The sequence below is a fragment of the Neofelis nebulosa genome, chromosome 6 (genome assembly GCF_028018385.1).
Source record: "Neofelis nebulosa isolate mNeoNeb1 chromosome 6, mNeoNeb1.pri, whole genome shotgun sequence".
Taxonomy (NCBI): Eukaryota; Metazoa; Chordata; class Mammalia; order Carnivora; family Felidae; genus Neofelis; species Neofelis nebulosa.
This window is the reverse complement of record NC_080787.1, coordinates 137611337-137635316: the sequence shown is the minus strand read 5'-3', so window position 1 is coordinate 137635316 and position 23980 is coordinate 137611337. Positions and strand designations below refer to the sequence as shown.

Below are 23980 nucleotides of genomic sequence, written 5' to 3'. Positions count from 1 at the left end.
CGATCCATTCTTCTGCTTTCTCTAATCTGATTTCCTCTAGTGTATTTTTAATTTCAATTATTGAATTTGTCTCCGATTAGTTCTTTATTATCTTTGCTGAAGGTCTCCCTGAGATCCTCCACTCTTCTCAAATTCAGTATGTATCTTTTTAACCATTACTTTGAATTCTCCATCAGGCATATTGCTTATCTGTTTCATTTGGCTCTTTGGCTGTGGTTTTGTCCCGCTCTTTCACTTGGGACATACTCTTCTGTCTCATTTTGTCTAACTCTGCATTTGTTTCTAAATATTAGGAAAGTCATTTATTTATGTCTCCTGATTTTGAAAGTAGTGGCCTTGGGGCGCCTGGGTGGCGCAGTCGGTTAAGCGTCCGACTTCAGCCAGGTCACGATCTCGCGGTCCGTGAGTTCAAGCCCCGCGTCGGGCTCCGGGCTGACGGCTCGGAGCCTGGAGCCTGTTTCCGATTCTGTGTCTCCCTCTCTCTCTGACCCTCCCCCGTTCATGCTCTGTCTCTCTGTCTCAAAAATAAATAAACGTTAAAAAAAAATTTAAAAAAAAAAAAAAAAGAAAGTAGTGGCCTTACAAAGAAGAGGTCCTGTGGTACTCTGTAGCCCAATGTCCCCTGCTTATCGCAACCAGGAGCTTCAGGGGTGTCTCCTGTGTGTACTGCATGTGCCCTACTGTTGTACTGGGCTTCATTTATCTTCAGTTGGTCCATTTTGCCTGTTGTGGGCTGGGTTTGGTCCCTGTGCTAAGAGGTCTGGGTGGTCATGGGCTCACAGTTGGGTGGTGTTGGCAATCAGACCGGATGCCTGCCCTCAGCCTATTTGCAAGGGGTGCCGTCACACTCAAGTGCAGGGTGTTGTCCCGGGAAGCTTTTGTTGGTGGGCGGGGCTGGAGTCAGGCCAGATGCCAGGGCTGCAGGTGCCCTGATCGGCAGAGCACTCATTCTGCACTGCCAGTGACGAAGTTTGGCTGCCAGGGCATGTGGTTATCTTCCCCTCTCTATAGGGTGGGAGTCACTTTGAAGAGGCAGCAATCCCTGACAGGGCTGCTTATAGGATGCGACCTGGCGAGAACTGCTTTGGAAGGAGTCGTGCCAGCTGAGGTGGTGTGAACGGGGCAAGGACATGGTGGGCAGGGTGCATGGTGTTAGCAAGGGAGGTGGAGAGTGTCCCCCCTGTTTCCTGCAGGTGGTCCAGGGATCTACATGGTGGGGATGGGGGCAATAGCACCAGTTCTTGGAGAAGTCTCCTGAAGACCCCTGCCTCTCCAGTACCCATTCTGAGATTAGTAAATAAATCTCCTGCACATATACGCCAGGTGCTTTTCAAACTGCTGCTTCTCTGCCATATCTTGGCAGGGCTGTTTGTTGTGCTGGCTCTTTAAGGGGACTATTTCCTATCATCTTCGGCTCTCCTGGAGCTGAGCCACTGATTTTTTAAAGTACCTGGAATTGGGGCGACTGGGTGGCTCAGTCGGTTGAGCGTTGGACTTTGGCTCAGGTCATGATCTCGCAGTCAGTGAGTTCAAGCCCCGTGTCGGGCTCTGTGCCGTCAGCTCAGAGCCTGCTTTCGATTCTGTTGTCTCCCTCTTTCTCTGCCCCTCCCCGACTCACTCTCTCTCTTAAAAATAAATATTAAAAAAAAAAGTGCCTGGAGCTACAGCCCAGCTGGTTATTAAAAACTCAAAGTTAAGCCCTGTTGTTTTTCGAAGCCAGATGGTGGAGACTCCTCTTCCCGCCGCAGAGTCCCCGTGTCTAGGTGCCTGGTGTGCCGTCTGTTCTCCCTTCTCCAGTGCTCGTGTCTCTCCTGTTTGTGGTCAGTCTCACCAGGAGTTCGGTTCCAACCACGTCTTCACCCCTCGTACCTTTTTGATATGTCCTTCTCTCCGCAACGGACTGGGAGGTCTGTTTTGCCAAATCTTTGGGTTGTTTTCTGGGGCGGATGCACAGGTGTGGCTGTTACCTAGCTGTGTCCGTGGGACAAGGTGAGCTCGGGCTCCTCCGACTCTGCCGCCTTCCCAGGAAGTCTGTCAGGTGGGTTTTCAGTCCAGGGGTTTAGGGAGAACCATTATCTTCCCACACTGATAAAACACTTTGGCAGAGTTCATGGGTCAGATTTTGAGGTCTCCAAAATGATCATTAGAAATGGGATTAGGGGGAGGTGACTGCTCTCGGGGTCAGGCAGGTGCAGCCGAGTACCTGAGAGTTTTTGAGTACCTCCTTGAAGTCTGCACCCTGCCTGCCTGCTCCCCCCACTCTCGTCCTGGTTTTGGAGCCCATAGTGGCTCTCAGACTGTTTTTTAAACTATAATCTACAGTAAGAAACACACTTCACATTCATCCAGTGCACACAGACACATGCACACGCAGAGACATACACACTGAACCAAGATTACAAGTCACAATATCAATCTTACCTTTGGAATGCACCCTGGTATTTTCTATTCTGTTTTACAAAACTGCTGTTTATGACCCTCTACACCGATTTTCCACCCCACTAATGAATTGCAACCTGCACTTTAGAAAGCTTTGCTTCAGTAGGTGCTCAATATTTTAAAATGTGGGCTACTTGATGGGATTCCAGTGGCAGCTAAAACCTATCGACCCTGGACGTTTTTCACAACGGGGTTCATGTGTTCAACAGAAATTTAGGGCATCCTTTACTACTGTCTCTAATCTTGCTATAATAGGAGTCTGGGGGCCACGACAGGAAATCAAGAGCCACCCGTTGTAAAATGGAGGGCACCTGACCCCATTCCACTTACGACTCCTGTGAGAGACAAGTAAGCTTTCTGAAATTTCCTACTGATTGCTTCTCCGTTAGGACAGGGAGGAAACAAACAAGACACGTGGCCTTCAGATGACCCTCTCCCTCAGTAATTGCTCTGCACTCCGGCCATGCAGTGGAGGCGTTTATGACACCGCTGCTTTTGTGACCCTTCTGGATGGTCTACCCGGTAAATTGTTTTCCTTAAGGACCTAATAGCTCCCCATGCTCAAATGCTGGTTTTTACCGCAAAAGGAAAAGGGCGTAGGAGACACACAATTTAGGGTTTACAGCTGTAGGTATTTTGGATGCAATTTATTTGCCTCGCACGACAGTCAGGAGGAGGGGACGGTAGAGACGAAGAGGTGACTGCTAACAGAATCACCCTTTCTCAGAAAATCGGACTTTTGAAATCGGGAATTTTCAATACAGGAGTATCCTTTTTAATGCAGCTTCATCCATAAAAGATGGATGCTGAAGTGTGGAGGGGGCTGGGACCCAGTGAGGCCCGCAGACCTCCATGGACCAGGGCTTATGCATTTATCTCTGCACTCAATGAAAATAAACAGAATGGTGCAGCTTGGTTTAAGATTTGAAGTACAACAACAAAAAAAGGGTGGGGGGAGGCGAATACTGTGTCCTTAAGTGGACAAGCAGGAAAGCTAGAAAAAGAAGTCACCTCTATTTTGAAAACATCATTTTGGTTTGAGTTGTGGACTTCTGCCAATTTTACACCTTGCTCACATACTGTTATGCTGCTTTTCAAAGTGAAATTTATGGCCAATCTTGTTGTTCCAAAACCTATCTACCGAACATCATCTATGAGCATATAATTGTGACGGATACATTATAAGTAAACCACGGATTCAAACTGAGTTTGTCATTTGCGGTGGATATGGCACTCAGTACTCCAATGAAGTGAAAGAAACAAACATATTCTCTAGTAGCTTCCAGTAAGTAGACCACGGGTAGGCCGGGCCCAAGGATGTGAAGTTGGGAGACAGAACACTGAGCCCTAGTCATGCTCTCTGAGAGAGAAGGAAGCACCATATTAGATGTGGGCAGCTGGGTGATATCTAGCTGGCCTGAAGTTTTGAGATTTTTTTTTTTTAATGTAAACAAAAATGTAATATTTTAAGATTTAATTCTGCATCCCGTATTCAGAGATCTAGCTTCCACAGAAATGAAGCAAAGACTGTTGGGATAAAGTCAGTCTTTTCACTTTTAGTATGAATTGAGATGTTTTCGTACTGTGATCTTTGATAAACCCCTGCCAGAATCTAGGAGTGACCACACCCGTGACCTACAAGTTGGCCTGCTTCACTGGGTAGATTCCAGATCCTGAGGGCCACCCCTGCTCAGGCTGTCTAGATAAGAAAAACTGAGGGGAGGGAAAACAACAATGCTGAAGGAACCCAATGCTCACGCCTTGGCTTTGCATCCTGGTCCTGCAAGGGCTCCTCAACATCCTTACACTGAAATAAGGGACAGATATGTGACCGTCCCAAACACTGGGATATTACCACTCCTCAGAATACATAAGCCAAAAGAAAAGCATAAAGAAGTGTCCTGCCATGTGTGTTGCCTTTCTCCTCGTTTGAAAATGGGGGCATCTATTTTAATCCAATCCACTGTTTTTGAAGGTAGTTATTATAACAAATGCAAACTAAATCCTTTCTGGCTTAGAGTTCAATGAAGCCCAGATACCACGGGCTGATGTATAATGACTGTAATGGAGTATGGGCTTAAAAATGCTTATAGGATTGGAAAATTAGGTCTAAAACACTGCCTACCATCGACAGACCCTCGTAATAGCCAGAGTGGTACCAGGTGAGAAAAGAACAAGGACTTCAGCTATCATTTAAAGTCTTCATCTATAAACTACGCATTGCAGGGGTGCCTGGGTGGATCAGTCGGTTAAGCGTCCGACTTCAGCTCATGATCTCAAGTTCGTGAGTTCAAGCCCCACATTAGGCTCTGCGCTGACCGCTCAGAGCCTGCTTCAGATTCTAGGTCTCCATCTCTCTCTGCCCCCCCCCCCTTGCTTGTGCTTTCTCTCGAAAATAAACATTAAAAAAATAATAAAATAGGCAGTCCCGGGTTTGAGTGATGATTAGTAACTGCAAACCTAAGGACCCAGCCCACTACCAAGTTCATAGTCTGTGTTTCAAAAACACTAGGTATTAATATTACTTTAACTCTTACAACAAAGAGAAACTCCTTTACTAGTTCAGGGGTGAGGGGGCTCAGATGCATGAAGTCAAGTCTTTGGCTAAAAAATGCTGTAACCCCCAGAACTCCTCACCCCAAACCGCATGGCTCTTTCCTGATCCACACCGGGGCTGAGGAGCTAAGAGCTTCAGGGCCATGGGAAGTTGAGGATCCTTTCTCTGACACACAAGTGTCTTCAACTCTCCACTTATGTGCTAAGTGGGATGGAAGAAGGAGACCACCATACTCCTTTCTCGAGAACATCAGTTGCCTGGTCTCGAGGGAGAGGTTCAGTCTTTTTAAGAATCTTAATTAAGTGCCAGTATCCCCCAAAGTATGGCTCAGGCTGCAGAGGAAAGGTAGTCCTATGCCGAAGCATAGCTGTCCAGAAATGATCCAAAGGGCTGGCATATTAAGATATTAAGGTGCACTAGGGGTGCCTGGGTGGCTCAGTCGGTGGGGCATCCGACTTCAGCTCAGGTCATGATCTCACAGTGTGTGAGTTCGAGCCCTGCGTCAGGCTCTGTGCTGACAGCTCAGAGCCTGCTTCAGATTCTGTGCCTCCCTCTCTCTCTGCCCCTCCCCTGCTCATGCTCTGTCTCAATCTCAAAAATAAATCTAAAAACATTAAAAAAAATTTTTTTAAAGATATTAAGGTGCACTCATAGTTATCCATGTGGACATTACCATTTTCCAGGTTCTCGCTGCTCTCGTAGCACCCGGAGTCTCGTGGAGAGCATCCACTCAGGCCCTGGCTGTCGACAAGCAGCTTCTCCTGGGATCCCGACTGGTCGCTGTTACCTACAGAAGGTAAACACACAGCATGGAATCAGAGGGAGTGAAATCAAAGTCAAGCAAATCCCGATTTTTATCCTGTTATCAGTGCACGTTTTGAAGCCTTGGACTTTTGGAAGAGCGCTAATTATTTTAAAGTGAATGAAATAAAAATGAACGGACGAGATCAGGACAATTTTCTGGAAAGGTAACATCACAATAAATTCAGAGGGAGAGCCTCTAGTTGCAGTTCGTCAGTTTCTGTTAAGTTACCCAGAGGAGGACTCTGGCCTCAGGCCTGTCAGGGAGACATTCAAAGCTTTGTGTCTGCTGTGAGGGAAGGACAATCAGTGTCCTTTCTGCGCGAGGGGACCCCGGAGGGGAAGCTTAGGGTGCGTATGCCCCTTTCACAAGCAGGTTATTAGCGATTTCTCTGACAAGCGTCTGGCCTAAGACGTGTCTTCCAAATTAAGTGGTAAATGAAATACTGACTTTAGGAGCATTCTTAGGTCTTGGTGACAAGCTCAGGTTCTCGGATTCTCTCAACAGGAGTAAGGCTGGCAACTGGGGACATTAACCCCTAACCTGATGGGGGGCACAGGTTAAATCCTTTTGTTTGTTTGTTTGGAATGTGTTAGAGGGTTTGCTTTCCTTTCTGCCTTCTCCTTTTGTTTTGAGTCAGCGTTTCTGTTCCCTGTACACAAAGGTAAGACGGGGGAAAGCTTGGAAATCCTCTAACAGGACCCTGAGTAATGGACACTCTTCAGCTGGGCGAGTGGAAACTGAATGTCCCCATTTTAAAGAAGCCTTCTAAAGAGAAGTACCTGATCCTGATGTTTCTGTCAAGGGAAAGTCTAAAAGCCAATCACAGGGGAAATAAGGAGGGCCTTTATCACCAGCCATGTCACATGCGCATTCTATAAAAGGGGGCACAGAAGGCCTTACGTGGGAGTGAGGTTACACGAGGAACACCTTTGTAATATTGTGCAGAGGGGGTACTTGGTCCCATAAAACAGAAACCAAGAACAACTTTTTCTACCTAAAACAAGTAAGTTCATGATAAATGGCCTTGATTTCTTTTCCTTTCTCTTCAAAGCCCCTCCCCTACCACATACAAAAACAAAACAGAAATCTGATGGCTTTTCTCAGGTCATTAAGAAATAAATCGCAGGAAGGCAGACGACTGCATTCCACAACATACAGCGGTTCTACTCACCACTTCCTGTTTGCATTTTTCACATGGAAAGCGTGTTATGACACTAATCCTGGCAGAATCAGCTGGTAAGGTAAAACCCCAGATTAAGACGTGACTTTGGCTCAGGTCATGATGTCACAGTTTGTGGGTTCGAGCCCCAGGTTGGGCTCTGTGCTGAGAGCTCAGAGCCTGGAGCCTGCTTCAGATTCTGTGTCTCCCTCTCTCTCTGACCCTCCCCCTCTCGTGTTCTGTCTCTCTCTCTCAAAAACAAACATTAAAAATAAAATACCTAGGAATAAATCTAACCAAAGAGGTGAAAATTGTATAAACTGAAAACTATAGAAAGCTTATGAAAGAAAGTGAAGAAGACACAAAAAAATGGAAAAATTTCCCATGCTCCTGGATAGGAAAAACAAATACTGTCAAAATGTCAATACTACCCAAAGCAATCTACATATTCAATGCAATCTATCAAAATAACACTAGCATCCGTCACAGAGCTAGAACAAACCATTCTAAAGTTTGTATGGAACCAGAAAAGCCCCAAATAGCCAAAGCAATCCTGAAAAAGAAAACCAAAGATGGAGGCATCACAATCCCAGACTTCAAGCTGTATTACAAAGCTGTAATCATCAAGACGGTATGGTACTGGCACAAAAACAGACACTCAGATCAATGGAACAGAAGAGAGAACCCAAAAATGGACCCACAGACATATGGCAAACTAATCTTTGACAAAGCAGGAAAGAATAGCCAATGGAATAAAGACAGTTTCTTCAACAAGTGGTGCTGGGTAAACTGGACTGCGACATGCAAAAAATAAACTCAAAATAGATGAAAGACCTAAATGTAAGACAGGAAGCCATCAAAATCCTCGAGGAGAAAGCAGGCAAAAACCTGTTTGACCTTGGCCGCAGCAACTTAACTCAACACGTCTCCAGAGGCAAGGGAAACAAAAGCAAAAATGAACTACTGGGACCTCATGAAAATAAAAAGCTTCTGCACCATGAAGGAAACAATCGGCAAAACTAAAAGGCAACCAACAGAATGGGAGAAGATATTTGCAAACGACATATCAGATAAAGGGTTAATATACAAAATCTATAAAGAACTTTTCAAACTCAACACCCAAAAACCAAACAATCCAGTGAAGAAATGAGCAAAAGACATGAATAGACACTTCTTCAAAAAAGACATCCAGATGGCTAACAGATGCATGAAAAGATGCTCCACATCACTCATCATCAGGGAAATACAAATCAAAACCACAATGAGATACAACCTGACACCTGTCAGAATGGCTCGCATTAACAACTCAGGCAAGAAGAGATGTTGGTGAGTAATGTGGAGAAAGGGGAACTCTTTTGCACTGCTGGTGGGAAGGCAAACTGGGGCAGCCACTCTGGAAAACAGTATGGAGGTTTCTCAAAAAATTAAAAATAGTACTACCATACAACCCAGCAATTGCATTACTGGGTATTTATCCAAGGGATACAGGTATGCCGTTTTGAAGGGACACATGCACCCCATGTTTATAGCAGCACTATCAACAATAGCCAAAGTATGGAAAGAGCCCAAATGTCCATCGATGGATGAATGGATAAAGAAGATGTGGTGTATATATACATATACACACACACACAATGGAGTATTACTAGGCAATCAAAAAGAATGAAATCTTGCTATCTGCAACTACGTGGATGGAACTAGAGGGTATTATGCTAAGTGAAATTAGAGAAAGACAAATGTCATATGACTTCACTCACATGAGGACTTTAAGACAGAACAGATGAACACAAGGAAAGGGAAGCAAAAATAATATAAAAACGGAGGGGGACAAAACATAAGAGACTCTTAAATATGGAGAACAGAGGGTTACTGGAGGGTTATGGGAGGGGGCGATGGGCTAAATGGGTAAAGGGCATTAAGGAATCTACTCCTGAAATCATTGGTGCACTATATGCTAACTTGGATATAAAGTAAAAACATTAAATTAAATTAAAAAAAAAAAAATCAAAATTTTTTTAAGTGCTATTTTTTAAACTAATGAAAAATTAACTGGAAGCACAACAGCCGAACGTTTACCTTCTTCTGGAGTGATGTCCTCATTATGTGGAAGAGTCTGTGGATTTGAAGCAGCCTTTGTCCTAGTCTAGCATGTTATTTAGGAAAATGATATGTATAAAATGAAGGCTTTGAGCTATTAGTTACAACCCAGGAAGAGGAATCAGTGTAGTCTGTCCTTGGCAAGGCAGTTCAGTGTATCACTCCAGCCAAAACAGACTCTGAAGTGCTGACCAATGGGCATAAAAGAAAACACCTGTCCCTGCCCCTGCATGAAAATGCAGACCGCGTCTGCATCTTCAGGGATGCCGGCCTTCACTGGACACCGTCAGGTACCTGAATGCACGGGGAGTGAAGGGATCCCTCACATTGCCTCACAAAACCAGTTCAGCTGATACAGTCATGGGGCATATGTCAAGGGGCTGTGGTCCATTTTTTTTTATTAAAGGTCCAGTCAGCAGGACCTTTATTACTTAGCAGGAACCCAACTATCAAGCTTAGCAAAATTCCCTAAAACTAAAGGCCAGTATTTCCCAAGTAACTTGCCCTTCTTCCAAGAGGTGGGTACGTACCTCCTAGATGTACTGCAGATTCAAGGCCATATCCCCTCTCCACACTTACTAGCATGAATGCGACAGTAGAGGACAAGAAAGGGAAGCTAGGACCATGAACAGTCTCACAGTCAAATAAGCATAGGGGACTGGGTTTTGGGGGCTGAAACCCTGTTTGGGCCTGACCTGAACTTGGGCCTGAAGCCCTCCCCCCTACTCCCACCTCAACACACACACACACACACACAGGGAGGAACAATGCGCTAAGACACTGAGATACCCAAACATCAAAAGGTGCTGGTGCACAAGCACCCACGCCATTTTCTGGAGAGCAATTGCCTTGGGGAGGAAGAGGGAAGGGAGTGGCATTCTTGGAGAACACGCCTTTCAGCGAACTTGTATTTCTTTAAAAAAGAATTGAAGCAACTATGCCAAAATGTTAACTTTAGTTGGATTTTGGGTATGTGGATTTTTTTTTCTCTGTACTACTCTGCGTATTAGAAATTGCTAATTACAATTAAAAAAATTTTTTTTTAACGTTTATTTTTGAGACAGAGACAGAGTGTGAGTGGGGAAAGGGCAGAGAGAGAGGGAGACACAGAATCCGAAGCAGGCTCCAGGCTCTGAGCTGTCAGCACAGAACCCGATGCGGGGCTCAAACCCACGAACCGTGAGCTCAGGACCTGAGCTGAAGTTGGACGCCCAACCGACTGAGCCATTCAGGTGCCTGCCAATTATAATTTTTATTAAAATTATTAACGAAGAGCTTTCCTTTGGCAAGCCTACGACAGTGGTTTTGGTATCAGTGTAGGGAAATGCTGTCAGACCATTAGAGTCTTTTCCAAATGGAACCCTGTACAGAGGCCTGCATTCCCCACGCACAGACGTGCACTGAGGAAGGCTGGTCGGCCTGCCTGCCAGGCCGTTCTGGTGATGTGCTTCCTGCTTTTCTGCGTGGCTGAGCTAGAAAAGGTGCAAGATCTGAACAGATCTCTGGATCTGTCTAGGGCACAGAAATGCAGTTTGACAGAATCTATGGTGTCCCTCTTGGTCACCAGTTACTTAGAATACTACTTAAAATTTAACTGCACTGAATGTAAAATCTTACAATCCTAGGATAAGTCTAGACCCAGACCCTTGGCACTAATCAGCACCCCGAGCCCATCAAGCCTTTGTTTTACAACCACTAAGAGGACGAGCTACTTTTTGCACTGGGGATAGTCTGCGCAGGGGCGCAGCACAGATTTCAAGAAGCAAAGAGCCCTCCTTAGACTTTCTGAGTATGCCTCATCATAGGTTCCCTCCTACAAAATATCCCCTGGTGCAAACCTCAAGACGGTGAATCTGAGCCAGTGTGGCAGGACAGAGACTAAGGGCATATCCGGCCTGTCTTACCCTCCGTGTTTAGCTTCAGTCCTCCTAAAGGAGGAAGTGTTCTGAATGCTCCAGGAAACGTAATGGACAGGGTTGATAAGCCAGCTGTTCTCAGTGGCTGAGGAAGAGCAAATGAGCTATTTTATAGAGCAGCTGTGGTCCAGGAGACTAGATGATTTAACATGAATTGATATCAGGATAGCTGGCTGGCCACACCGGGCACGGGGCCAGGAGGCTCCTTGTGCCCAACCTGGCCACAGACCCCCAGGAGACACCTCCTATACCAAAGAGATGTAGTTATGAAGTGGTATTAACTATGAAACACAACTCTCTTCAGATCTATCTCTGAAGGCAGTATGTTTATCTAGGATTCAGCCTTCTATTTGATGGTATGTGGTCCTCTATATTATCAGTTAATTTAGAGGGAGGACCGATTAAGCAGAAGTGAATTTAACTGTACTGACTCACTTGCTCCCATGTCCCTTGGGCCTGATGCATTCAGTAATGTATTTCTTTCCCACCATTAACCATGGTTTGGGTTTGTCTTTTAGCTATAGAAATGCTATTAGCTAGCGAAGCAGAGCACGTGAAAGAAAATGCATTTGAATTCAATAACTAGGAAAGATACTCCCCTCGTGATGCATAATTTCAGGAATATTTTTGATGTCAGATTGAAGAATAAAGACCAAGATAAGACTAGGTTAATGGAGCAAAGGATACAGTATATTCAAATAGACTACATAAAAGCTGGGAGCTTACTGAATGCTGTCCATGGACTATAAAAATGAGCTATCACCTCAGCTGAGAATTTGCAATATGGAATCTCTTACATATTCATTTCAGATACTTCCTGCTTCAGTGGAAGCCAATGAATGTCATATATTCATTAACCATCCTATTCAATAAGAGAACAATTCCGGTGTGCTTTGAGAAGTAATTAACCCTTGGCTGGGCAAGATACTCCCAGTATGTCTGTTACCTTTGTGTATCCCGACGGCATGCTGAGGCTGCACATCCCATAGTGCCTAAGTTGGCATCTATGGGGTTAAGAAGACCGCAATTCAGGGGTGCCGGGGTGGCTCAGTCTGTTAAGCATCTGACTTCAGCTCAGGTCATGATCTCACAGTTCATGGGTTCAAGCCATGCATTGGGCTCCGCGCTGACAGTACAGAGCCTGCTTGGGAAACTCTTTCCCCCTCTCTCTCCCCTGCTTGCACATGCACTCTCTTTCTCTCAAAGTAATAAATAAACTTCAGGGCGCCTGGGTGATTCGGTTAAGCGTCCGACTCTTGATTTTGGCTCAGGTCACGATCTCGCAGTTCGTGAGATCAGGCTCCACACAGCAGACTCTGCATGGACAGTGAGGAACCTGCTTGCGATTCTCTCTCTCTCTCTCTCTCTCTGTCCCCTCCCCTACTCGTGCTCTCTTTTCTCTCTCAATATAAATAAACTTTTAAAAACAAATAAATACGGGGCGCCTGGGAGGCTCAGTTGGTTAAGCATCTGACTTCGGCTCAGGTCGTGATCTCACGGTTCATGGGTTCGAGCCCCATGTGGGGCTCTGTGCTGACGGCTCAGAGCCTGGAGCCTGCTTCAGCTTCTGTCTCTCTCTCTCTCTGCTCCTCCCCGGCCCACCCTCCCTCTCTCGCTCTCTCTCTCAAAAATAATTAAAAAAAAATTAAACTTTAAGAACATATATTTTAAAAATCAGAGATTTTTATATTAAAAAAAAGAAAAAAGACACTGCAATTCAATCCTCTCTTACAGCAGCCTTTTCTTCAAATGTTACCTAGAAACATGGCAGGAAAGAGGCCAGCAGTAAGGTTTTCTTTGCTCCCACATAAACCAGAAGGGCTACATTGGAAATTTGTGCCTTTGTGCTGCTGTTTGACATAATACAAAACTGGCCCTGGCTTTGGATCAAGTAGGACCAACTGAATGACTCTAGGGACCTGAGCATGTGACTGATCTAACGAGGGACACTTGTGTGCTGGGAGGGACTTACTGTCATATTCCTGTAACAGCTCCACCGCCGTCAAGAGAACAGCCCTGTGTTCCGGGTCCCTGATATTTAACTCATCCAAATCTTCCTCCTCCAGGAGCTTAAAGGTGTCCAGGTCTTCATACCCATTGAACAGGAAAGTGGGCATGTGCTCCTGTGAGGGAAAGAAGCCAAGGGAGTCAGCAGGCCCTGTGATTCGGGACCTTCAAGCAGCCTCGAACCCCTAAACTCTTTCCACAGTCCGTTTCACGTAGCTGGAAGATTAGTAAGTATCGCTCGTAATCTGCTGTGTACCTCCCAGCCCTACAGCTGAGCAGACGCACAAGGCATTTCATTAATCAGGGGTCAAGGACATGTACCTTGCAGGCTGACATGGGCCCCACTGGCTTGCATTTTCACTGTGCCCCTGCTTTAGGGCCTCTAACGCTGCAGCGTGCACAGCCCAGGAGACTTCTTTCGTTTATAGGGCTGCTGAAATCCAACTCAGAAAGCGCGATGACTTCCTCAGGAGCAAGAGGGTTGTGCAGGGAGGAGACCGAATCTACTGCTGCGGCCCCGGTTCACTAGATCCTGAGAGGGACAGTGGGAGACGGGCCGTGGGCGTAAATCCTCAGTCTGAGGAGCTGAGGGAGCAGGGCACCAGGGGTTTGTGTTTACAGCCCTTCCTGGTAGTAGCTCGGACCTCACGGCTCTCTGAAAGCTGTTCTTGGGGCTAATGGCAAGTTCTGACCCGGGACTTAGGCGGTCACCCACCGCAGAGGTCAACGGCAGCATTAGAATTCCGGTACCTATTTCTGTAGAATAATGGCTACTCATCATAGTAACGGGCTGCCCTCGTTGGATCACACAGATGACTCTTTCTCCTTCCCTGAATGTGCCCTTGCTTAATTTAGGAAAAGGAGAAGGCAGCAGGGAGCCAAATGTGACCAGAACAAGAAGAAACTGACTTTCAGGTTGATCCGATCAAGGAGATCCTCCACAGATTTGGGCTGGGGTGGTCTTCCTTTTCTCCTCCTCCTGGTTGGGCGCTTGGGCTTCTCTTCTTCCTCATTTAGCACATCTACATAGATGAACTTGAATGTGCCGACCTTGTTGTTCAACAGACCCATCCAGGTGCCCATGGGTGGCTTGCTGATTATGTCGATGATGTCTCCTTTCTGTGGCCCAGGGAACAAAGATCCTTCCATTAGGTACATCTCTAGGCATGAACCCTGCACCAATTAGATGTGTTAATCACACAGATGAGAAAATACAACGAAGGGCCAGACTCAGGGTTCCACAGGTCACTGGACACGAGTGGGAGCTTGGCAGAGAGCCAGAGCTCTCCTGCCTCCGCTAGATTCCTTGCAGGCCTGAGGTCTCATACCCTCCACCCCCCCTTCACCACAAGGTGAAACGTGGCTGAAGTATCTCTTGGTGCTCATGGCTGGCTGGGCACCTGGCTGGCCCTCTGGATGCCTGGCCACCATCCAGAGCTCCTACTCCCTAGAGAAAGAATTTCCCACCAATCAAATGCCAGCAGCAAGCCCTGTTGTAGAAGTGCTTCATACATTTTGTGCAGCTCCATCTGTCCTGTAGAAACCTCACTGGTTAGTCATACAGAGAAGGCAGTAAGGTTTCTTCAGCTGGAGAAAGCAAAACCGGGGGGGGGGGGGGGGGCGGGAGGGGGGCGGGGACAACAGGAACTCTAAAAGGAAGCTGAGGTCAGAGGTAAGGACCGGTGGAGGCGACGGTGATGACAGAGCATTAACATAAGACCCGCCTTCGTCCTAAATGCTACCTGGTTTTCGGTTTTGTTTTTCTGTACTGAGGAGACCAGTTTATCACAGCAGCCAAGATACTGGCACCACAGTAGCCCAGCACTCAAAAGCAAGGACAACAGAACACCTCTTAAAGAAACCGTCAGTCTGAGGCCGGGCAGAGACGTACCTTGAGCTTGAGTGAGTCCGTGTCATAGGGACTAGGCGTGAAGTCGGTGTGCACCCTGGCACGCCCGCAGAAGGGGCCCCGGTAGGGGGGTTCCTCATCATCACCGTCTTCTGACTTGACACTCTCCCTGTTGCTGGTTGAGGAATCCGTGGTACTTACGGTCTGACCACCTGCACACAAAAGATAGGAAGAACCAGGGTAAACACAGACTTCCTGTGTAGCAAAGCTTAAAGGCATTAAAGGTCATCACAGATCAGGAAATTAAGGGACAGATGAGGGAAGTCACAGGCCACAACCGTTGTGTCAAGACCACGGCAGGGCGGGGTTAGGAGTCCAGGGGATCTGAATTTTCTGATGGTTATTCCTAATCAACCACCTAAATAGACAAGGGGCTCCAGGAAGTTATCTTTATGACCCAGGAATCCAGGTGACAGACTCCCTAATGGAGGACACCACAAGCCTTCCACATTCATAACCTCTCAGGCATACTGTCCCTACCCCTTGTGACAGACAAGGAAACTCAGAGAAGTCAAAGAACTCGCACAAGGCCAGGCGTTCTGAAAATGGTGGGTTTAAATTGGTCTCCTCCCCCACGCCATTTGGTGACACCACCATTAGTCCTGGAGTGGTTGAATGGCACGCATTATCTGTGACATTTATAATTCGCTCTTTCCCCACGTCTTATGTTGGTCATTTCAAGAGCCTTTCCCCTTGACTTATTCCCCTCCATTCTCCAGATCCTTCCTCCGAGTTGCTTCCCTGTTTTCTCCAATCAAAATTCATCACCCCGTTTGTGCCACTGCTATACGTCTGCTACGAAACAAATATGACTCTAGGTCCAGACATTTCGCAGGTCTGTCTCTAACAACACCCGAAGGGTGGGAACTTGTTCTTTTCATCTTTCGATTGCCTGACCCTGACACCCAGTAAAAGTCTGATGTGGACTCCAACGGAAACCATCTATAATTACAAACGGGACGCACTCATCGAGCTCTGGCCACTCAGAGAACTCCGCAGACTCTCGACAGAACCTCCGGCTTTGAGCTTCGGTTTGTCCATGTGTTCACCGTCAGGCTGTGAAGACGGAGGGGAGCCGGGCATTCCCTCCAGGCCCGAGTCCTATAACGGGTTTCAACAAAATTGTTTCATCAGAGTGGACAGGTGTCCTTTTATAATTTGAAGCAATTTAGCCCTCAACTGAATCAATCAAATCCATTTTTATCCCCATATTTGATTCTGTACCCCAAATCCTCCTCCTTTTTAATCTATAGCCTTGCTTCAGTTTAAAGTTGCACCTCATGCCCCGCGTCAGGCTCTGGGCTGATGGCTCAGAGCCTGGAGCCTGTTTCCGATTCTGTGTCTCCCTCTCTCTCTGCCCCTCCCCCGTTCATGCTATGTCTCTCTCTGTCCCAAAAATAAATAAAAAACGTTGAAAAAAAAATTTTTTTAAAAAAAATAAATAAAGGGGCGCCTGGGTGGCGCAGTCGGTTAAGCGTCTGACTTCAGCCAGGTCACGATCTCGCGGTCTGTGAGTTCGAGCCCCGCGTCAGGCTCTGGGCTGATGGCTCAGAGCCTGGAGCCTGTTTCCGATTCTGTGTCTCCCTCTCTCTCTGCCCCTCCCCCGTTCATGCTATGTCTCTCTCTGTCCCAAAAATAAATAAAAAACGTTGAAAAAAAAAAATTAAAAAAAAAAAAAATAAAGTTGCACCTCATGTAACACAATCATTCTTCATGCTCAAATAGATGGTTTTGAAATCTCCAAAAAAATAAATAAATAAATAAAATATATATATATATATATCTACCTCTTAGAACATTTTATTAAAGGCTTAAAAGACAGATAGGTAGCATAGTCTATAGGTCGGTAGTAAAAATGAACTTCAAATGCAGATCAAGTACAATCTACCAGTAATGTGTGATTTGGAAACACTATCAGAAAATACTGACTCAATGTGAAGGGAAACGTTTATACCTTAAAGCAAAAATAAGTAAATAATGGGGCGCCTGGGTGGCGCAGTCGGTTAAGCGTCCGACTTCAGCCAGGTCACGATCTCGCGGTCTGTGAGTTCGAGCCCCGCGTCAGGCTCTGGGCTGATGGCTCGGAGCCTGGAGCCTGTTTCCGCTTCTGTGTCTCCCTCTCTCTCTGCCCCTCCCCCGTTCATGCTCTGTCTCTCTCTGTCCCAAAAATAAATAAAAAACGTTGAAAAAAAAAAATAAGTAAATAAAAGACCAGATTCTTCATCTGTTAACATAAATTATTAAAATTAGTTCATGAAATAACCAATTTTGGATACAGATACATAGCAAAAATACCTTTTTTTTCTGTTTTTGGTCTGTAATAAAATTTCTATACGTCGTCTGTGGTTTTAGCTTCTTTCACATCCTTTATGCGTGCAGCATAAAAGCTGTGCAGCCCCTTTCAGATCAGAATGAGGACAGTAGTGATTCAGCAGTACTTTTTACTTGTGGGGCGGCCATGAGGCATTATTCGCTTGGTGGCCCCTCATTTGCACATGTTAAGTATGGCACGCTCATTTGATTAGTGGTGCCAAACGGAGAAGCAGTATCATGCTTTAAAAAGTTTGCAGTCTGATTGGTTTACTTGCCAGAACATACCACTTTCTGGCATATCACATAGCCACGTGAGCACAAAACCCTCTAAATGAAACCTGTTATTTGCATAGTGCCGAGTCATCAGAAGAGCTTTGACGCGGGTCCTGCAAACATTTAAGGCAGCCTCTGACCCAAAGCCCATTTTTTTAAAAGTACGCTCTAGGCCCAACACGGGGGCTTGGACTCACATCCCTGAGATCAGGAGTCGTGTGTTCTACCGACTGAGCCAGCCGGAGGCCCCCCAAACATCCCTTTACATTTAAGGAAAATGAACAAACCCCCAAAACAAATATAAACAGAGGTGCCATCACTGAGGAGTAACTGAAGCTGTGAAGTATGAATTCCTGACAATATTTTCATTCCTCTTTCTGAAACATCAACTAAGTCATCTTTCCAATTATCTTTAAAAAAAATTTAAGTTTGTTTTGAGAAAGAGAGCGCACACGCATGTAAGCAGGGGCGGGGCAGAGAGAGGGAGAGAGAGAGAATCCCAAGCAGTCAAGCACTGTAAATGCAGAGCCCGACTCAAGGCTCGATCTCACAAACCATGAGATCATGAGCCGAAATCAAGAGTCGGACACCCAACCAACTGAATCACCCAGGTGCCCCTCCAATTATCTTTTTTAATGCTTTTGAAAACACCCATTTTGAAAAACAGCAATATGAAATCTACATCTCTGATACTGTATGTTCTCAAGTACTTTTATTAATTTACTCATCACCTATTGTTAACCTATCAACAGGTACTATTTTTTAGGTGCTGGGTGTACAGCAGGGACAAAGCAAAGATCTTTACCATAATGGTTGATACATTTCCTAAGATGTTTAAAAATAAACCTTGCAACATTAGTTTTCTCTCTACAAAAAGCATCATAATGATCATCTATTCCTTTTAAGCGAAATGAGTGCTTCAAAAAAGCAGAGAATTAGACTAGAAGCCTGCTAGATAGTAGTATAATTCTAGAAAACGGCGGAAAAGGACATTAAAGTTCTATGCTCATGATCCATAAAGCAGAAACCCCTTAAGAATGCAAGTGTATAAGAGCTTTTAGTGGATGTTTCAAATCAAGGGAAAAGCAAACTAAAGTGCTTCAACTTGATGGTGCTGCTTTCAGTGACTGGCAGGACGTCTGCTTCATAGGAGAGCGCAGTTTGCCTCACTGCTGTGCAGAAATCTAGAATCGCCATTGCTCCCAATGCCCACAGGGACAAAAAGGGAAAACGATCGTGGAGAAGACATACAGGACGCAGCCCGGACTTCTGTAGGTTTAACAAGCCAGAGTTTCTCAATCTGAGCACTGTCAGCATGTTAGATGGGTAACTGCTGGGGGGAACTGTCATAAAAGGTTTACCCGAACCTCTGTCCTCTATCAGATGCCAGTAGCAGAGCACCCAGCCTGCTCCACCCCCACCCAGTTGTGACTATCAAAAATGTGCCCAGTTGGAACGGAAACAAAATCCGTACACGCCCCCCATCTTCCCCCGTGACAACCGCTGTAAGAAGCTGAAGATACTGTGTGAATCACAGTGCAGGCCAGTGGCTAGCTGGTGTTCACGGACTCAAACGGGGAGGTCTGGATTTTAGCTTCCTCTGTCCACCAGAGGGCAGCAGCTGAGCAAAAATGTCCCCTTTCCCTGTTTTTATTTGGTAGGTAAAGCAACATTACCCAAAGATTTCAAGTTGACAGAGGCCTCGAATGCCGTAAAGGTGCCAGAGGAAAGGAAAGTCAAATGGTCAAAGTCACCTCAAGGCCGAACTCTCCAGATGCCTTTATTTCCTCCACCCAAACGATGAGAACAGAAACTGGTCATGTTTCTACTGATGAAATCACAGAACGGGGGGGGGGGGGGGGGGTCTATTCTGTGCTCTCTCAATGGCCACACAGAGGTCCAATCAATGAAAACACCCCCAGAAACAACTGCTATCAGAAGATCTACTTGCCAGGAGCTTTTAGAGCTCCTACTTCCTCTACCTTTTTTGAAAAGTCTGTTATCTAAGGAAACTTGAGTATCTTTTTGCGGTTTGATTCTGGCGATCCATTTGGTAGCAAGGGATATTCTATCAAATAAAATCCTTCCTCTGTGTCAAATGTTAAGATGCTTTCCGCACTAAGGAGTAACCACTTCTTCACATGATTTCTTTTTCTTGTCTGTACATGAAGGCGGGGCCTGCATCATGTATTCCCAGCGCTAAGCAGGGACCACCCACCCTAAGTGCTGATGTTTACTGAGTCAATTATTGAATAAATGTCAGTCGAGCTTCTGGGTCCACAAACTAAGCATGGTCCTGGAGCCTGGTTAATACCAATGAACGTATTTGCTACTACATCAGATCATAGATCTGATAGCCCTTGGCTTGGCTCTTTGCTCCTGCTCTTTGTTCCATACCTGCTCAGAGACAGAGCTGCTGTATTTTTTAGACATTCTCTTCCTCATTGTCTCTTTCACGGATTTCACCTTTTTTCCAAGAGAGATGCGGGAGGCCGTGGGTGATTTGATAACTTCTTTGTACACAAAATCTCCTTCTTTACTCTGCAAAACAAAGTGTTGTAAATACCTTTAATCACAGTAAAAGGATGCCCAGAAACAGGTTTTATTATGCAAACCATTAATGTTCTACCTCTCAGAAAAATACTGGCATCCCCCAGGATCCTGAAATTTTTCCTGTGTTAATTCAGTGCTGTTATTTGTCTTTTCGATTGAAAATTAAAAGCTACTCGCTAAGGCCCTTTTGTATATTTGTTTAAAGTGGGATGTGGGTCACTTATTTTTTTAACCTTAGTATATTCTTCTCCTATTATACTTTTCCTCATCATTTTAGATACCCAAGGGGGCTGCATTTCATTGATAAAGAGTAATTTAAATGAACCAATGTTCACATAATCCCAGCAGTGGGAAGAAGAGAAAGATAATACTACTGAATCACCCCAGGAAGAGTGGAAAGAACAACATGGCAAATCTCAGTCATCAGAAGTCCAATATCTGATCAGACTTAACAGCATTCTTGAGCTCCGTGTGGTCAACTGCTAAGAATATGTACATTTCCTTTCCTGAACAAAACTTGGTCATCTCTCGTTCTATTTTACATCTTAGAAAACGACTTTCCCCTGAGAAAGGAAAAGAAATCCTACTTCCTCTATCATTTTTTTTTAAGATTTAACTACATAAAATTATTGGTTTATGAATCAATAAAGTTTGGCATCCAAATAAAATAGTGTTATTCTTCTAGGAAATTCTCAAACACTTGAAAAATCACAGATGGGTATTTTAGCTGACATATGATATATACACAAATATAAAGCACGGAATTTTAATTTCATAGTTGCAGGCAAAATGCATAAAGAGAAAACAAAACTGTAGGTAAAATTCACCTACATCCTTGGAGCCTCAGAAAGGGAACCTTAGGGAATGGAACTTGTGCACCACAGTGGTGGACTGTCCCCAGAGTGATCCAGAAGCAGATCTCAGGCAGCTGGAACCTTGGCTCTGAAGAGTCTGGTTTGGTTTGGGCCCAAGGATACTGGGTTCATTCCAGGACACTCCAGATCAGAAAGACCTACACTTCGAGAGGGCCATGCACTTGGCCTGTGATAAGACTGGTTTCTTAGATATTTGGGCACATCCTGTTGGACCCCGGTCACAGGGCTCCATCCTGTCACGCTACCTGTGCGTAGTGGCCGTGTACACGTGCTACTAGAAGCCAAACTCCTCTGGATTTGGGACTTAAAGAAAACCGGAAGCAAAGGCATCACAGGAATGGAGGTGGTCATCGTCGTTCCACACGGAACAGCAAAGCATCTCCATGATGGGTACCAAGGGGCTTCTATCCAACTATGATGCAGGATCACCGATGTTACCCACTATCCTTTCTCAAACTAGGAGAATTTCTCGAATTTGTAACTATGGCAACCACATGCTTGAATCCAAACCTTTCTGCTTCTCCTTTGATGTGTACGCACCATTGGGTCCGAACTGTTGCTGCCAATGTGTAGAGAACGATTCGTCAAGTCAAATCCTCCAAAACTGCAGGTTCTCTGTGGGGAGGAGAGGGCGGGGCAGGAATAATCCAGTTATGTTTAAGTCAGCCGGCAGTGTGCCAACCCAACACATTTCCCATTTGCGGGACAATCACCGAATCACAAGTATGTCCACAGGATGAAAATAGGAAACAAGAAATGATGAGGAAAAAAAAAAAAACAAACATACATGATTCATGTTTTAAGGAAATTTCCCTCATTTTGCCTTTCCAGAGGCCACTGGAACTGTGCCTATGCCAGAGGTCCAAAATCCCCCTAACGTGCAAAAAACCAACCGGTTAAAAAAAATACAACCAAACACCACCCATGTGTTTGTTAAGTGCTCCAAGATTCCCTGCCTCTTAGCAACAGAACATGCCCTTCCGGTCCCCTGATTTCAGCTGCATATAGTAATGATGACGAGGAAATATGTATTAGGGGATCCACGGGCTCAGAGCAGTCTTGGAAACCCAGATCTGGAATCCTGTGTAGCTCTACCACTGACAGCAGGCTTTTCTAACAGACTCTTATTTTGCTTGGTTTTAAATCTCTGAGAAGGGGAAAAAAGGTTATGTTTATAGTAGCACAATCAGGCCAAGAGGATTACTCACTCATTGCTTCCTTGACCTAGCCAAAAATGCTGCTAACTTTCCCAGCTAACTGCCCAACTTAACTAATCGTGACCCTTTTACTCAGAGTGTATGAAGACACCACATTTGTCCAGAAAGAAAAGGTTGATTCAGTGACTGTCTTTGACCACACTCCTTAGTTTCAATAGGAAAAAATGCTGATGTTGTAAAGAATCAAAAACCTTATTGTCCCTTAACTGGTTTCAAACTTTATGGAACTGCTTATATTTCAGTAGTTTTATATTTCAAAACTTGCTTCGAATTCTTTGTTGTATTTCCAGCAAAAGCTATTCAATGGCCACTCCCTCCCCCACCCCAAAAAATCTGTACGACAGACTCAAAGCACACTCATTTTTCTTACAGCGGATTCACTTTTTAAGCGATTGGTAATAAAAGCTGAATAGCAGATCTGGGTTCCAAGATTTTCTATGACGTGTTTCCCCAAGAAGTCTAGGTCACAGCTATTCCGTGGAAGAAATGAACAGAAAAGCACAACGCATACTATAAACATGGCTTGTTTGAAAGAAATATACTTGAGATGTATATTAACTGACTTGAGCAAGCAGAAACATCTGGGAAGGAAAACGCCATGGTTCCTGGAATCGCACAGATTGCCCTGGTCCCGCCACTTCCTTGTAGGGGGACAGATAAAGCACTTAGACTCTCTGAGCTTTGGTTTGTTCAGGAGTAGCAGACACGCCGCCGTGAGCGCTGGGCTTTCACTTTTCATCAGGCCTGCTCTGATCTGATAGCTTGTCCCGGACCAATTACCATATCCTACCTTACCTGAGTTCAGGCTTAGTAAAACATCCTAAATATGTAAACGAAGGACTAAAGCTTAGTTCTGGGCCTTACATTCTGGGAGCTTCCATTGTAAAACCAGAGCCTCCCAGGCGGGGGCCAAAAGGTGAGAGATGGCAGAATGAGGGGCCAGGAGAGAGAAGTGCTGCGGGAGGTACTTGGGGATAACCAAATTCCGGATGTCACACAGCTGTGTTTCTCCTTCAGCTGTTGTTGCTGGTTCAAATAATCCGCCATGGACATAATTCTAATTGTGTATCAAATATCAATGGATAATCTGATCTCCCTTACAGTCAACCTAACTGTATTCTCTTCTATAAAAAGCGAGGGGCGCCTGGGTGGCTCAGTCGGGCGTCTGACTTCGGCTCAGGTCATGATCTCGCGGTCTGTGGGTTCGAGCCCCGCGTCGGGCTCTGTGCTGATAGCTCAGAGCTTGGAGCCTGCTTTGAATTCTGTGTTTCCCCCTCTCTCGGCCCCTCCCATGCTCTCTCAATAATAAATAAGCGTTAAAAAAATTTTTTTTAAATAAAAAAACACGAAAGACCTCTTTATACAAAAACATTCACCAAATCCCCTAACCTGGCGAGCAATGTCATGACCATCTCTCAAGGTTCATTTTTAACATTTACTTTTCCTTTCCAGCTTATAATGCCAAATAGATGTTTGCATTTTTGCAAAGGCAGTGATTTTATTCTAGTTCCTTTCCTGTGACTCAGGGCTTTACAGATAAAGTATGGCGCCCAGATGCCTCATCATTTTATGGCTTCTGCACTTCCCTGCTTTAAATTCAGCATCAACTGCAACACTGGAGCCCAGCATGTACTTTCTGATGCATATGAAATAACCAAGAAAGAATTTATGTGGAAACTTCTAACTGTAATAAATTAGAAGCTCGTTTAGGTCTTCATATACCAGCTGCATGCATTTATTCATAAAATAAAAAGCTTAGGGTTAAGAGTGAACTGGGCTTCTTAGCTACCAACTAAAACCTCTCCCGGTGATATGCTAAGATGTCTGGAACAGACTCTTCTTCAGGAGTGGGGGACAAGG

General features: G+C 45.2%; 1 protein-coding gene across 11 annotated transcripts in view; it reads right to left on the bottom strand.

Annotated features, from left to right (window-relative positions):
* SASH1 (SAM and SH3 domain containing 1) overlaps nucleotides 1-23980 on the bottom strand; it is a 336005-nt gene that overhangs the window by 14929 nt on the left and 297096 nt on the right. For all 11 annotated transcript variants that reach the window (XM_058735581.1, XM_058735583.1, XM_058735582.1 and 8 more), the window contains 7 exons: nucleotides 21444-21518; nucleotides 19873-20016; nucleotides 15855-15990; nucleotides 14872-15041; nucleotides 13890-14099; nucleotides 12946-13096; nucleotides 5670-5783 (listed from right to left, as the gene is read on the bottom strand). In XM_058735581.1, coding sequence (XP_058591564.1) covers nucleotides 5670-5783; nucleotides 12946-13096; nucleotides 13890-14099; nucleotides 14872-15041; nucleotides 15855-15990; nucleotides 19873-20016; nucleotides 21444-21518 — 1000 coding nt within the window. The remainder of the gene's footprint in view (nucleotides 1-5669; nucleotides 5784-12945; nucleotides 13097-13889; nucleotides 14100-14871; nucleotides 15042-15854; nucleotides 15991-19872; nucleotides 20017-21443; nucleotides 21519-23980) is intronic.